Genomic DNA, 16,069 nt, shown 5'->3' on the forward strand with positions numbered 1-16,069 from the left:
TTGTAGAGTGGTTTTCATACTCAATATACAGAGCCCCTAAGTGCCAGAAGAGCAGAATCCCCACCTCTCCCCCTCAAGTGACCCCATTTTGGGAATTTATCTACAGGTGTAATGACTATTTTGACTCCATGGGTGTTTTACAGAAACAAGCAGCAGTGGATTTTGCTGAGTGAAAATTGCAAATCTGCCAGTGTACTGCCTGTACATTGTAGTGCCGAGTACACTGTGCCCAGCTCATGCTTCTTGAGACCAGGACCCCACAAATTAGGCAGCTGTCATCGTTACAGAAATGCCAAACGTGGATTCTTACTGGTTTAGGCACACTGTGGGGCTCAGAAGGGGGAGGTTTTGAGAGTCCTGAATTCACTGAATCTTTTGGTTGGTGAGGAGTAGTGTTGCGTCCGAGTACGCTCGGGCCGAGCTCCGAGTATTTACAGCTGCTCGGTGATTAGGTTAAATCGCTCCCGTGTGCATGATTTACAACAGTTTGACAGCTTTATTACATGTGAGGAATGTGTAAGAAATAGACATTCCTCACATGTAATAAAGCTGTCAAACAGTCGCAAATCATGCACATGGGAGCGATTCAAGCATATCACCGAGCAGCTATAAATACTTTCGGCCCGAGCGTACTCGGCGAAAGGGTTAACAGAACATACTCGTTCAACACTAGTGAGGAGCCATTCCAGTTTTCCAGAGCCTTTGTGCGAACAGTAACGTGAAAGCCCCCTATTTCCATTTATGGATGACGGACCTGAGTGGGGACTTTTTTTTTTTTTTTCTTTTTTTTTTTTTGTGTTTGATTTGAAGCTTTTACTGGGAACATTTTACATAACATTTGGGATCACATTTATCCTACGCTCTATGCTGAGCACTTCAGGGTTTCTATCAAAATCTCTGAATGATGTGTTTCAAATGAAGCCCCCGAGGGATCCATTCACTATAATGAGGCAGCAGAGTTACTTTGGCCTCCATATGGCCTCTGTTCAGCGGTGTCCTTTTCAGACTTGCACAAAACAGTGGCCTTAATAAGAGGGGGGGCATAAAGAGTAACTCTATACTACACCTGAAAAATAAGACACTTTGTAATATATCTTATCGGTTTCATTCTCCTGGACTGATCGTTCATTCTAAATTCACAAGGAAAATCTGTCTTCAGTGAACACAGATTCTCCCATGACTGAGAGAGGAGATGGCAGTTAGTGTTTATAAGATTTTAGGTGGAGGCACTAGCAGCAAACATAGGCATTCTGCTGAAAGGTCTCCTGATATGACAGTTAATCTGGAACGTTTCAACGGATCCCAGTGATTGAGATTTGTTTTTTTTCGTGACATATTGTACTTCATGATGGTGGTAAAATTTCTTCGATATGACTTGCGTGAAAAAATCTGAAATTTGGCAAATTTTGCAATTTTCAAACTTAGCTGATATGAGGGAATAAAAATTGTCACCCAAGATAATAAATAACATTTCCCACATGTCTGCTTTACATCAGCACAATTTTTCAACTTTTTTTTTGTCATAAGGGTTAAAAGTTGACCAGCGATTTCTCATTTTTACAACAAACCTTACAAAACCATTTTTTTAGGGACCACATGACATTTGAAGTGACTTTGAGGGATCTATGACAGAAAATACCCAAAAGTGACACCATTCTAAAAACTGCACCCTTCAAGGTGCTCAAAACCACATTCAAGAAGTCTAACCCTTCACGTGCTTCACAGGAATTAATGGAATGTGGAAGGAAAAAATAAACTTAACTTTTTCTTTTCTCCACAAAAATGTTACTTTAGACCCCATTTTTTTTTTACTTTCACAAGGGTAAGTGGAGAAAAAGGACCCCAAAATTTGTTGTGCAATTTCTCCTGAGTACACTGATACTCAATATGTGGTGGAAAACTACTGTTTGGGCGCATGGCAGGGCTCGGAAGGGAAGGAGCGCTATTTGACTTTATGAATACGTCTGCCAATTATGCCAACAAATTTTGCAATGTCACGTTTGGAGAGCCCCCACAAGTGACACCATTTTGGAAACTAGACCCTTCAGGGAACTTATTTAGATGTGCGGGGAGCACCTTGAACCCCCAGGTGCTTCACAGAAGTTTAGAATGTTGAACCGTGAAAATGAAAAAATATATATTTTTTTTTTCCACAAATGTTTTTAGCCTCAAATCTTTTCATTTTCACAAGGATAGCAGGAGAAAATGGACCCCAAAATTTGTTGTGCAATTTCTCCTGAGTACGCAGATACACCATATGTGGTTGAAAACTACTTTTGCCCCACAGTGCAAAGTTCAGAAGGGAAGAAGCGCCATATTGGAGTTCAGATTTTGCAGGACTGGTTTGAGGTTGCCGTGTCACATTGGTTGAGCCCCTAAGGTGCCAGAACAGCAGAACTCCCCATAAGAGACCCCATTTTACATACTACACCTCAATGAATTAATCTAGGGGTGCAGTGAGTATATGGACACCACAGGTGTCGCAACATTTTATACCATCGGGCAGTAAAGAAAAAATACATTTTTACCACCAAAATGTTTTTAGCCACCGGTTTTACATTTTCACACTGGCAAATCTGTGAAAATGGCACCAAAATTTGTCCCCCAATTTCTGCTGAATGTAGAAATACCCCATATGTGGCTGTACAGTACTGCTTAGCCACATGGTGAGACTTGGGAGGGACGGAGCACAGATTTCCTTGAATAGTTTGCGGACTCCATATACACATATTCCCATTTTAGAAATTATACTCCTTTGGAAATTTATCTACAGGTGTGGTGAGGATTTTGACTCCATGGGTGTTTTCCAGAAACAAGCAGCAGTGAATGTTGCGGAGTGAAAATTGCAAACTGCTGTTGTAATGCCCATACATTGTGCCCAGCTCTTGCTTCTGGAGACACACACCTGTAAATTAGGCAGCTCTCATCGCTACAGAAATGCCAAAGATGTGGACGCTAAAGGTGGTTTAGACACACTGGGGCTCAGAAGGGAAAGGGGGCATTTGGATTTAGGAGAGCAGAATTAACTGAATTTCTTTTGGGGGCAAGGAGTCCTAGCGATTTTCCAGAGCCTTAGTACTACCAGTAACGTGTAAGCCCCTATATTTCCTATAACAGATGATGGACCTGAGTGGGGACTTTTTTTGTGGATTGAGTTGAAGCTTTTATTGGGAACATTTTACATAACATTTTGGATCACATTTATCCTGTGCTCTACGCTAAGCACTTACATTGGGGTTTCCATCGAAATCTCTGAGTGACATGATTCAGATGAAAAATCCGAGGCATCCATTCACTATAATGAGGCAGCAATGTTAATCTGGACGTTGTCTGGCCTCTGTTCAATGGTGTACTTATTTTCACGCCTAAAAAGATGGACACCGCCAACTCATAGGCCAGACAACGTCCATGGTGCCTCCATCTGGCTCTGAATCGCGTATTTCAGAGATTTACATGTAAACCCCGGTGTAAGCACTCAGAGCACTGCGCAGGATAAATGTGAGCTGAGCCTTACTGCGATCTTTGGGAGGCAGAATGAACAAATCAACAGAAGGTGAAGAATTGGTTTCATTTATTTTTTTTACACCATTCCTCGTGTGGTATAAGTGATTAGACGACTTTATTCTTCGGGTCAGTGCGATAACAGCGATACCAGATTTATATAATGTTTTGTTTGGCGGCTGTCCCACACTAAAAGATGCTTTTTTTTTTTTCGCAAAATCTAGTTTTTGCATCGCCATATTTTGATAGCTATAATTTTTCCATATTTCGGCAGACAGAATCATGTGAGGGCTTTTTTTTTTGCGGGATGAGTTGACATTTTTAATCATAAGAGATGACCTGCAGAGTTATATTGCAGAGAATAATATAATAACTGACAACCAGCACGGATTCATGAAAGATAAGTCATGTCTAACCAACATGTTGGGTTTCTATGAGGAGTTACGGGCAAATCTGTCGGCTATCAAAAGGTTGGTGCGCCCATAAAAATAAATCTAAATAAATTACTAGGGCAAATGAAAATTAATAAAAAATAAAGATAATAATAATGGAGGCACCAGGCACAAGCATAATAAAAGCTGAGAAAAACACAAAAACCCACAAAAAATGGAGCAGCCAAAATGAGTACATAAATATACATTATATTGAACAGATGACATACAATTGAATAAAGGACAGATGTGTTAAAAATAGGAACACAAGAGTGCAACAAAACACAGCAGGAGGAAGAAGATGGATATTATTTTTGGTGTACAACAAATACATATATAATGATACGTGAAAATATATAATAAGCGAATAAGTGGCCAAGCAATAAGTGTGGTAAGGCAAACATGAATGCCAAATGGATAACCTACAGTGAATGAGTCAATAGAACCAGAGTTAAATAAGGTGATATCTCATAGTGTAGGCAAAGATAAAAGATCACCTTACCCATAAATTCCTCCTACTGGAATAGCGCCAGCCCAAAGTGCATTTCGGTGCAAACCTTCGTCAGGCTTATACTGAAGCTCCAGATTCAGGGACTAGGGGACACTATATGCAGATGGGTAAAATCTGGTTAAGGGACAAAAAACAAAAAGTCATTGTAAATGGTACATTTTGTAAATGGGACCGAAAGGAACAGTAATAGGCCCGATTCTTTGTAATCTCTTTATTAATGACCTCATGGATGGGATTGAAAGTAAAGTTTCAGTATTTGGGGATAACACAAACCTACGTAGGATATTAAAAACTGAGTGACTTTGAAAACTATTAGAAACCGACCCAGATAAGAACACTTGACAGATGAGGTTTAATGTAGATAAATGTAGAGTAATGTACCTAATAATCCTATTTCTGCATACACATTAAATGGGAGTATACTGGGACTACAGAAAATGAGAAGGACTTGGGTATTCTGGTTACAAGTAAGCTGAGCAGCAGAACTCAATGTCAAGCAGCAGCTGCAAAAGCAAACAAGATTTTAGGATGTATAAAAAGAGAAATAAAATCCCGCGATCCCAACATATTGTTACCCCTTTCTAAATCACTGGTGAGGCCACATCTGAATATGGGATCCAGTTTTGAGCTCCACATTTTAAAAAGGATATTCAGAAGTTAGAGTCAGTTCAAAGGCGGACAACTAGATTATTACAAGGGATGGAAGGCCTCTCATCATATGAGAGGTCGAAAAAGTTGGGCTTGTTTAGCTTAGAAAAACGACACATCAGAGGTGATCTCATTTACATGTATAAATATATGTGTAGTCAGTACAAAGGACAAAGGGGCATTCATTATTTGTGGAGGAAAGGTGAGTCTAGGTAAATAGGAAGGGATTTTTTTACTGTGAGAGCAGTAAGGCTAAGTGCCCACGATGCAAAAATGCTGCATATTTTTTACGCTTCTCCCTGGCAGGAAAAACGCATGTGGATTTTACATGCGTTTTTCCCGCCAGGTAGAAGCGTTTGTCAAGCGTTTTTGCATGCATTTCTGCATGAAGGTTAACAAGCGCTTTTCCAAGTGATTGTAGCATCACTTGGAAAAGTGCTTGACAACTTGGTCACACTATATAAATCCATACAACCGGCATGGATTTATAGTAGTGTAACCAAGTTAGTTAATAAGAATGGTAAAAAATAAAGATTATACTCACCTTCCGATGTCCTCCCGGTGTTTTCTCTGCTGCGTCCGGTGTCTTGAGCGGCTTGCGGTGGTGTGAAGGACCTGCGGTGACGTCATTGAGTCATGTGACAGGTCACATGACTCAATGACGTCACCGCAGGTCCTTCACAACACCACGACCCATACAGCAGACCAGATGGAGGGGAGAAAACACCAGGAGGACATTGGAAGGTAAGTATAATCTTTATTTTTTATTTTAAATTCTTTTTTTTTTTTTTTTTTTACAGGTTCTATGGTACCCAGGTCTGGATGAGAGTCTCTTCTCCTCCAGACCTGGGTACCATCCACACATTGAACCGTGTGATATCCGCAGATGCAGTGATGCGGATGTCACGCGGTCCAATGCAAGTCAATGGCGGCGATTACGCTGCGTGTCCGCAAAATTAATGGACATTCTGCGGATTTTTCCGCAATGATAATCCACAGCGCAAATTTCCGCAGCATGTGCACAGCACATGCATATTATCATTGGGGACCATGGGGCACGTATTACCAAGCGTTTTTTAAGCGGTTTCGCTGCAAAAACGCTTGAAATACGCATAGTGGGCACGCAGCCTAAGACTGTGGAATGTCCTTCTGCAGTAGTAAACACAAACTCTAGATCAGCATTTAAAAGAGGGCCGGATGCTTTTCTTACAACTAATGGCACTGTGCGGTCTAAATAATCTAGCGATAATGTATAATTGGTGGAGAAAGGCTGAACTTGATGGACCTGTGTCTTTTTTTGAACCTATGTTACACTATAAAAAAAATATATAAAGGCCCATATCTCTGGACCTGAGCACTTTCAACCTGAGGACAGGTTCCCTTTAAATTAAAAGAAAACGTGTCTTCCTACCGCTACCACAAGAGGGCGTTCACAGCACATGGATTTATACAGCTCTGATTGGCCCCTGATGTTATTTACCTGCGCTGCTCAGTCAGTGGTTCTCGCCCACAGGTTACAATGCTCAGGACACACTGTGCACTGTATCTGACTCTGTAGGAGAATATGCCGTAAAGGCTACAGAGCTCCGAGGCAGAACAAGTGATCATCCCTGACGTCCTATGAAACATCACAACGTCACGCGTCTCTTGCCAGTCTCCTAAATGTCCACTTCGGCCACATTCAGTGGGCGTGACTCTGAAGTCATGTGATCAGATAGACAGGTTCCAATTGGTCAGACTTGTTAAGCCGTTTACATGGGTGGCAGCCGGCCTGAAAGAGCCGTATGGAGCCTAGTGGTCGGAGTGACACCGGAGCCCGCTCCTCCGCCGGGGACAGCGCACAGGTAACGCCATGCTGGGGTTATGTGTGAGCGGCTCCGGCGTGCCGCCTCTGCTCGGCTGCTGCCTCCTTACTGATGATCTCTTCTTACATTTGTCCTGAATGTCTCTTCCCCTCTGCCCGCGATTCTCCGTCCAGCACTTGGGATGATTTCACTCTTTTTTTGCTTCTTGAAAGCTGTGGCAGCAGATCTGCAAATGATGTGACTTGTATGGAGGATTTTCCTGCATTAAACCTCTCATCTGCTCTAAAAAGTGCAAACCCTACAGCAGCCCCCCAGATCCTCTGCCCAATCCCCTCCACCCGCCGACCGGCTCGGGGTCCGCTGCCCTTATACACTCGGCCATCAGTGTCCATAAGACGCTTTGTCCTTGGAGGCCGAGGATGTAAAGCAGGGAAGGGACACGGGAGCTTCACCGGGGGTTAATAAGGGGAATAGTGTAATAATAATAATAATGTGAATCACTAATAATATTATCGGAGAAATTGCTGTAATTTCTAAAAGAGACAGTCTATTGTACTGACATTTGGACTGTACATGCCTTGGTTCATGAGAAACTGATGTAAAGCAGGTGTAGACAATGTCCGCCGTTCACATGTAAGCACACCTGCATGCGCCATTCCATATTGTTGAATGTATTCCACAGGACATCTGGGTTCATAGCCTGAATTTCTCGCTATGTTCTCTCGGAGGCCTGTAATGTTTGTGCCTTGTTACTGTACACCTGACCATTCAAATGGCCCCAAAGGTAAAAATCCGGCAATAATGAACTCCTTTCTATTCCTGAACGACAGTGACTGTGTACGGGTGAACACGACCTTTCTTGACCACTCGTTGAATCACCATTTTATCTGCAATTATGAATTGTACAATTATAAGACACATTGTCTCTTCAGAGAGGACTATAACTCTAGTGCCACCTATAGGAAGTAGCAATCCTACAAGTCAATATCGACTCTCTAAAGAGCCTTATCACATGACTGTAGGATAAAAGCCAGAACCAGACACTGTGTTTCGGGGTACTGCACCTCGTCAGTGCAAAGTTTGAGATCTGGTTTGGCTGAGTGAGAGGCGTCTGACCGGGATCCAAGGGGTAACGTTTCTCCTTGCGGCGAATGTTAAGCATGCCAAGGTGAGGAGACTTTTAAGCCACAATGCTCCTCTGGGAAATATGCAAATTGTTTGTTCAGAGAGGAAGAGGACCAAAACTCTAGTGCCACCTACAGGAAGTAGCAACCCTAAAAGTCTGAAACAGTGTCTGCAAATTGAGATTCTGGTTCTGGCTATTATCCTAAGTCATGTGACAAGGTTCATTAGAGTCGATATTGACTTTTAGGATTGCTACTTCCGCTATAGGTGGCACTAGAGTTCTGGTCCTCTTCTTCTCTGAAGAGACAATTTGCATATTTCCCAGAGGAGCATAGCGGCTTAAAAGTCTCCTCACCTTGGCATGTCAGGCTTGACAAGTCACTCTCCGCAAGGAGAAACGTTACCCCTTGGATCACAATTATAAGACCCAATCCACAGCTGTAGTCATGATGGCGTATACATTTTTCCTTTGATTTAAAATTTGCACCACAGATGTCTGTTCATCTATGGGTCAAAATGTGTAATATCTTATTGATTGTCACTAGTCTCAGGGTTTCCCCATTTAGAGCAACACATCAGATAGTTCTAAGTAAATGTCTTATCTCCTTGGTTCTTCTGATCATAGGACATCTTAGCATTTTATCACAAAGCCAAAGACGTCCGTCCTTATCACAGAGATGCGTTTCATTGTTACAGATCACGTTCCTTGACAAAGACTGTTTATTCTGCCCACAGGGTCCTGCAATGACTGATAACTGAAGACAATAGCCCACCTATCTGTATATACTGCATTGTGTCCTTATGGGGGATTGTGCAGTCAGATTTCTGATTTGCAGGGGTTTCTCTGTAGCAGATGAATGTTTCTCCTTGCTCTTGCATTCTGCTAATGAGATTAATGTAATTACCATTCCTAGTGACTGTAATAATCCTCTTCACAGGGATGGATAATGGAGTCCAAGGGGCCTGTGGTGGAGAAAAAAGGCCCATATCTGATGAGCAAGGGTCCTACAATCCAGGCCAAGCTACGTAAGTATTTATAGTGATACGTAATGGTGTGAAAGGTTTTCTCACAGATATCAACGTCTTATTCATGTCCTTTAGAATCTATAATTATACATAAAATCGACTTATATGGTCGTAATGAAGTCTACACAAATGGGCTCTGGCCTCCTGCACACCACAGCTTAGGTTTATCCTAACTGGTTGTTGCAGTAATACAATCTATGAGCTTCTATTGATGCCATTAAATTACTAGATGTTATTATTTAAAGAGCGTCTCGCACCCCCCCCCCCCCCCCCCCCCCCATCCAAAAAAAATAAATAAACCACCAATTAATAGGTCCTTTTTTGGTTATCTTCGTTCACAATGTTCAGGTACGTGCACCAGGAACCCACCTGAAAAAGCGCAGCAAAGGGGCCCCATAAAATGACTATAAGGCCCCGTTCACACCTTCAGTATTTGGTCATTATTTTACATCAGTATTTGTAAATATCCTAAATGCTGCCTAAATTCCCATCATGACCACAAAAAAAAACGCTGTAACGAATGATCAAAACGTCATATCCATCCCAAAATGGTATCACTTTTTTTTTTTTTTTTTCACTAAAATAATGAAAAAAAGTGGACATGTTTAGTATCACCGTAATTGTACTGATGAGCAGAATCCTATTGCAAGGTCATTTTTATCACATAATGTACAACTCGTCCTGCGTAAAACAGGCCCTCATACGTCTGTGTGGACAGAAAAATAAAAAGTTCTGGGAATAAGAGGAAAAAAACAATGCAAAAATGGAAATTGGCCGCGTTGTGATGGGGTTAATTGCGTTATGTGCAGAAGCTTTTTCCCCTCTGTTGCTGTGTGTGTGTGTGTGTATATATATATATATATATATATATATATATATATATATATATATATATATATATATATATATATATATATATAATATATAATATATAATATATATATATATATATATATAATATATATATATTTCTCAGCCAGTCCCCATATATTAGTGTCAGCTCATTTCTGCTGACTTTGGTGGAGTCTCTAGAAAAGCGTTGGATGTTGGGCAGCACGTGAACACAGGTATATGCTCGCCTGCCTCATTCAACAACGCACGCTTCCTAGCAGTTAAGTATAACACCCATCATTTTTATGAATGCTATGGGTTGTGCTACTTTTCGTCTAGCCCTGACTATGTCAGACAGGTTATAGGAACTGGTCTTACAAGGAGCACGCTCTGACTGCCTTAGGATTCTTGCTCTTTCATGAGGGCGGGTTCAAGGTAAAGGAGCAGATGTTAGCTTTTCGGGTTGATCGTCACTGCTGGGAATACTCGCAGCTCCTCTCCTGTATGCTGGACATATAACCGAGCTTCTCTCCTTTCAGAAAGGCAGCGAGACTTGGCACGGGCAGCTCTCAGAAAAAAAGGAATGCTTGGAGGGACAGGGAAAATGAAGGCTGCACCTAGAAGGTAGGGCTTTGGGAACAGTACTTTAGTTATTAGAGAGGTCGGTTACTTATGTCTGTGTGATTGTGCCTTTTCTATATTGCAGGTCAGTAAAGTTTAACAAGGGATATGCAGCCCTCAGCCAGGCGTCTGATGAAACACTAGTATCCTTGGATTCTGACAGGTGAGCCGATTTTAGTGTAATGAAATTAACATTACTTTGCTCTGTTTGAGTGTTGAAGGGGCATTCTAGCTCCTATCCACTGTATAGCTGAATACTGTTGGATCAGGGTGGGTCCCAGCACAAAGACCCCTAATGTTCACCAGAACTGGGAACTTGGATCTATTATTCTCCCATGTTTCTCCTTTTGCTTCAAAACCGTGGCAAAGAGGAATTGAATGGTGCTGCAGGTTGCACTTGCGCCCTGCTGCTTCTCTTACTTCTATGACACTAGTGAAGATGGCTGAGTATAAGGCGCTCTCCAGGTCATCTTCAATGTCAAAAGACTTGACTGGAGCAGTAGAAGGTCTGCAAAAGCCTAAAAAGTAACTACTCCTGAGTATGAAGAATGATTTCAATATGTTTTCAGATTGGGTCTATATAGGTATATTCACATATGCAGTATATCATGACTTTTGGAAAACTATGCTATGACTGCACAGTGTGAATACACCCTATACTTACAACTTGAAATGACAAGGAATTAATGCAACAGCAGTTAAGTATTTACAAAGATAATTTACACATCAACTTTAATCTATTATTAAACGGTGGAATTTCTCTTTTAGTCTAGTTGTTAGCTTAGAATGGAGGTCATCTAAGATATTGTTTTCAGTGCAGGGGTTCCTTGAAATGCTGTTAATGATTGATTGTCGGCAAACATTGCAGGGTGGGGTGTGAGTTAGGGGAGGTAAGAGAAGAGTTCCAGTTTCTGCATCACAGCCATCATTTGTGTTATGTGTCATCAGAAAACGATCTATTGTTTAACTCCTTAACGACCCAGTTTTCATTCTTTTCCTCCTTGTGTTCCAAGATCCATAGCGCTTTTTTTGTCCATTGACATAGCCATATGAGGGCTTGTTTTTTTGCAAGACAATTTGTAGTTTTAAATGACCTTATTCATTTTACTATATAGTGTACTGAAAAATGGGGGTGGAGGGATGCAATTCTCCTATTTGTTTTTACAGTGTTCATTGTGCAGAATAAGTTACCTGGCAACATAATTCTCCAGATTAGTCAGATTACGCCAATATCAATTTTATCCAGTTTTTCTGTTTAGTGGTAAAAAGAAAAAAAAAATCAAAAATTAAATGTTTGAGACCTGTAACTTTTTTATTTTTCAGTCCATGGAGCTATGTGAAGTCGCGTTTTTTTGTGCGTTGAACTGTTTTTTGTTTTTTTTTATTAATACCATTTTTGGGTGCATATGTCATATTGATCACTTTCTTTTATATTTTTTGGGGAAGTGCAGTAACTGAAAAGCTGCATTTCATTTAAAAAAAAAAACAACAAAAAAACGTTTTCGCTGTTTAAAGGGACAACAAAAATACATTTTAAGGAGATCTTGGAACAATGATCTACAACTGGATGCCTATATATATATATATATATATATATATATATATATATATATATATATATATATATATATATATATATATATATATATATATATATATATATATATATATATATATATATATATATATATATATATATATATATATATATATATATATATATATATATTTCATTCAGGTATTTAGTGTTTTTGGAGGTGATCGATTCCCTTTAAGACTCCTATGGAGAAATGAACATTAGCAGAGATATATATTTTAAAAATAAAAAATTGGTAACCAGGATTGTTCTGTTTGCATCGTATATCGTTGTTCTAGGCAGCACATGTACTGCTTACACAGGACAATGTGCTGCCAAGAATGATGATATTTTTAACAAACTTGAGAATCATTTCACCGGATGCTCGAGCGTTATGCTTGTTTTTTGGGCGATTGACAGCCTGATTATACTGGGTGATAATCAGGAAATGAATGCTTCTGATAATTGGCCAGTGTAAATGCACATGTAAAGCTGAAGATGAATTGGAAAGGATGTTAAAATAAAGTCTGCTTATCTTCCCCTAGTGCATTGTTTAATGCCATCTAATAATCCATGTTGTTGACCATTTCGGGCTGTGGCTGATTTGATTGTAGTTTTTCTATGGTAATAAATTCTGGATGCAGAAATGTGCATTCTCACAGATTTCAACTGCTATTCATATTCTTCAGTAATTCCATCAAGTAGCAAAAAAAGTTGTTTTGTCTCTTTTCAAAACATTCCTATGGGCAGCGATGTATAAAGTTGGGATGAAGGTCTCTGTAGCCTTAGCCTACATGGGCAGTAATATTAACCTCTTGCCCATGTAGGACGTAATAGCATGTTATACGTTGGGCATAGTGCGGGCTCTGAAGCTGAGCCTGCATCATAAGCTACGGCCCTACTATCAGTATTTGGTCAGTATTTTTTTTTCAGGAGAGGGAGCCAAAACCAGGTGAGGAACAGTCAGCGAAAAGGTATAATAGAAACAAGTCACCAATTCCTGCATTTATCACCCACTCCTGAGAAAAAATACTGATACTGGGGATCGTGGCCTTACAGTCAGATTCAGTTCTCGCTCAAAGTAAAACAGAACTAATTCCTCTTTCCCATGTTTTTCTTTTCCTCTGTACACCCTGTTGGCTTGGATTCCTGCTTCCTGTCCTTACTTCCTCTGCTTCCTGTTGCAGTGATGTAGAATTGGAATCTAGATGTTCCTCTGGATATTCCTCAGCAGAGGCAAGTATATATTTAAAAAGACATACATTTTGATATTATGCCTGTAAGGGCCCATTCAGATGTCCATTTTCCCATATGTATTCTGCTTGTGCGTTTCTCAGATGTAACATGTATCCCTATAGTCTATGAAGCCATTCACATGTCCATGGTTTTTTGTTTTGCAAACAGGGTGTCCACAAACGTTACAAAAATAAATAAAATAATAATAATATTTTGATCCAATTTGTTGATCAAACTTGCCCATTCTGGTAAATTGGTCTGAGGACAAAAAAAGACATCATATGGGTGCCATAAAAATGGACACACAGTTAAAAACATGTATGAAAATCAGATCCAGGACACTGAGGACTGGACTTGTATTTATTTATTTTCATTCTCACTTGCAATTCTAGTTTGATGTCTAAATGAGGCCCAAGGGTGAAGCTTCACCTTTGATTTTATCAATTTACAAATGGCATTGGGTTTTTTCTTCACAACACAGAAAAGAAAGGGACTGTAACACAAGTTGCAACTGCATGATTGGTAATTTGGCCCACTGTTTAGACATACAATAAGACACATTGCCCAGACGCTCTGATAAAAAAAAAAATACTAGTTTACTTTGGAAAAACATACACCGTTAAAGAAAAAAGTCTGCTATACCAATTAAAGGGAATCTGTCACTAGATTTTTGACACCTAATCTGAGAGCAAAATGATGTAGAGAGAGACCCTGATTCCAGCAGTGTAGCTTTGATAATCTCCTGCTGATAAAACTGATTTTATTTATCACTAGTAAACTTGCTGCGTCACAGTCAAGCAAATTCATGAACTTTGTATAACCCCACCCACATCACTGATTGTACTCAGAAAGCTGCCAATCAGTGATGTTGAGCTGTGTGTAACCCTGCCCACGTTTAGAGAACTGCTAGATCTGTAGCTGCTAAAACAGAGATTTTATCAAATGACAGCAAGCAGCCCAGTGAGTGACATATCACTGGAATCTGGATTTCTGCCCCTACGTCATGCAGCTCTCAGATTATATAGATTTCCTTTACTATAAAAAAAAAAGTTACCAATGTATACAGGCAAAAAAGGAGCTATATTGATATGTTTGCTGTATTCTCCAGGAGCTTTTCCTGACATAAATGCCAAATAGTGGCCCTATCCATGAAATACAGTCAGCATGTGTCTGGATGCTGTGCAGCCATCAGACTCCTAGGGAACTAAGGATAACTTGAATTCCCCAGGACTTCCTGCGCCTGCCATCAAAACAATTGACCTTTTAAATGTGATTATTGACTTTGTTTGGTTTTAGAAAGGAAATCTATTCAGGTGATAATTTTATTCACGTTTGTTTCTATAGCAGGTCTCACAAGACCTTAACCGGCAGCTTCTCCAGGATGGCTACCACTTAGACGAGATTCCAGATGACGAAGATCTAGACTTGATTCCCCCCAAGCCTGTACGCTCAATCTCCTGTCCGTGCTGTTTGGGGGAATCTTGGTCGTGCTGCATCCAGTGATTAAACAGGGGGAAAATATATGCATTGTCCTACTGTCATCCACTCCTCGCCTTTCTTTGATCTAGGGCGGTGACTGATCAGATGGCAAACAACTGGCTTGTATGGATAGATGACCTACACGTGGCCTAAGAGGTATGGGCTCTCATGGTACATAGGATGCCTCTACAAGAAGCTGGCTTTGTTACATGCATTTGAGAACACTATAGATGGCCAGAAGTGAAAATTACCGGACATGACAATAGTTTCCACAGACATAAGTTCTGGTGCTTTTAATGTAGCACGCTGGGCCACCAGAAGAAGCTCGCTCACCATGATTCCAAAGACATGGCATGGATGAACTCCAGTCTCATGAGGGTTCTGGGTTGCTGAGTTTTCTGCTAAATCACACTTGGATGGACTTGTTTGACTGCTCCCTATGTACTGTAAAACCCCCATCTGTTCTAGCTCTGTTACATAACTAAACTGGTCATTACAACTAAATTACTGAATATGGATAGTATGGGGACACATGAAATGGCATTGGAGCTTATGATATGTGTCTCGCCATCTCTTTCTGTGGTTCCTTCTGTTACATCACAGTATATCGAGTAAGTGCAAAGAGGGGGAACGTATATGTTTACATAATGTAAAGTGAACCTCCTATAACACGATATGGGCTTTTAATTCAAGGATTGAACATGTTACGTATGTATATGCCACATATCAAGCAAGAACTAATACTATACTCCGCTAAATATTTTCAGAGTTTGTATCTTTATTAAACACTATTTCTGTTTTGTGGACCCTGCTTTATTACTGAAGAGATTTCACTCTGTGTAAATACACTCAACATTAACATTGCAATAGGAAGGAAGTGGAATTATGGAAATCACAGGATGGATAGATGTGTTCCTGATATGCAAATAATGAAAAAAATGTAATACATATCACTGTATTGAGTATGAGTGGCATGTTAAGAAATACCTGCACTTACACGCCTTGGCATGTTATTAATGGGGTGAGAGGAATGTTCTGCCATACTGAACGCACTTGGGCACAGAAATCATCAAGATCTGGTGACATCCCAGAATATACTCAATGGAAGACAAACCCAGAGACTCTGTAGGCCATGGTAGCACGGAAAGACCACTTGGCTGCTCAGAGTAGCATGGGTAGTACGTGGCCTGCCGATGACGTGTTAGAAAACGTTTCCTGGGAAACTTTGGAGAAATGGCTGTAACACTGGTTCCAAAGCCAAATTAATATAATGGCGAGC

General features: G+C 40.4%; 1 protein-coding gene across 3 annotated transcripts; it reads left to right on the forward strand.

The window, feature by feature from the left end:
- The first annotated feature begins 6,784 nt into the window (after window positions 1–6,784).
- FAM219B (family with sequence similarity 219 member B) lies at window positions 6,785–15,596 on the forward strand. 3 transcript variants are annotated; one of them, XM_073652809.1, is made up of 6 exons: window positions 6,785–6,935; window positions 8,960–9,047; window positions 10,418–10,502; window positions 10,585–10,662; window positions 13,263–13,311; window positions 14,656–15,596. In XM_073652809.1, the coding sequence occupies exons 1-6, from the start codon at window positions 6,876–6,878 to the stop codon at window positions 14,812–14,814; spliced, it is 519 nt and encodes a 172-aa protein (XP_073508910.1). In that variant the 5' UTR covers window positions 6,785–6,875; the 3' UTR covers window positions 14,815–15,596. The 3 variants fall into 3 exon arrangements, with proteins under 3 accessions (XP_073508910.1, XP_073508911.1, XP_073508912.1); XM_073652810.1 differs by having other exon boundaries at window positions 14,659–15,596; XM_073652811.1 differs by having other exon boundaries at window positions 10,422–10,502.
- Window positions 15,597–16,069: the final 473 nt, after the last annotated feature.

Source organism: Phyllobates terribilis, unplaced genomic scaffold (assembly GCF_046119375.1).
Source record: "Phyllobates terribilis strain yellow unplaced genomic scaffold, ASM4611937v1 Scaffold_11__3_contigs__length_659146591, whole genome shotgun sequence".
NCBI lineage: Eukaryota > Metazoa > Chordata > Amphibia > Anura > Dendrobatidae > Phyllobates > Phyllobates terribilis.

Coding starts and splice junctions, on each gene's coding strand:
- FAM219B (XM_073652809.1), top strand. CDS start 6,876: ATGGAGCCTAGTGGTCGGAGTGACACCGGAGCCCGCTCCTCCGCCGGG. Junction 10,503..10,584: donor ATGAAGGCTGCACCTAGAAG/GTAGGGCTTTGG, acceptor TCTATATTGCAG/GTCAGTAAAGTTTAACAAGG. Junction 13,312..14,655: donor CTGGATATTCCTCAGCAGAG/GCAAGTATATAT, acceptor TTGTTTCTATAG/CAGGTCTCACAAGACCTTAA.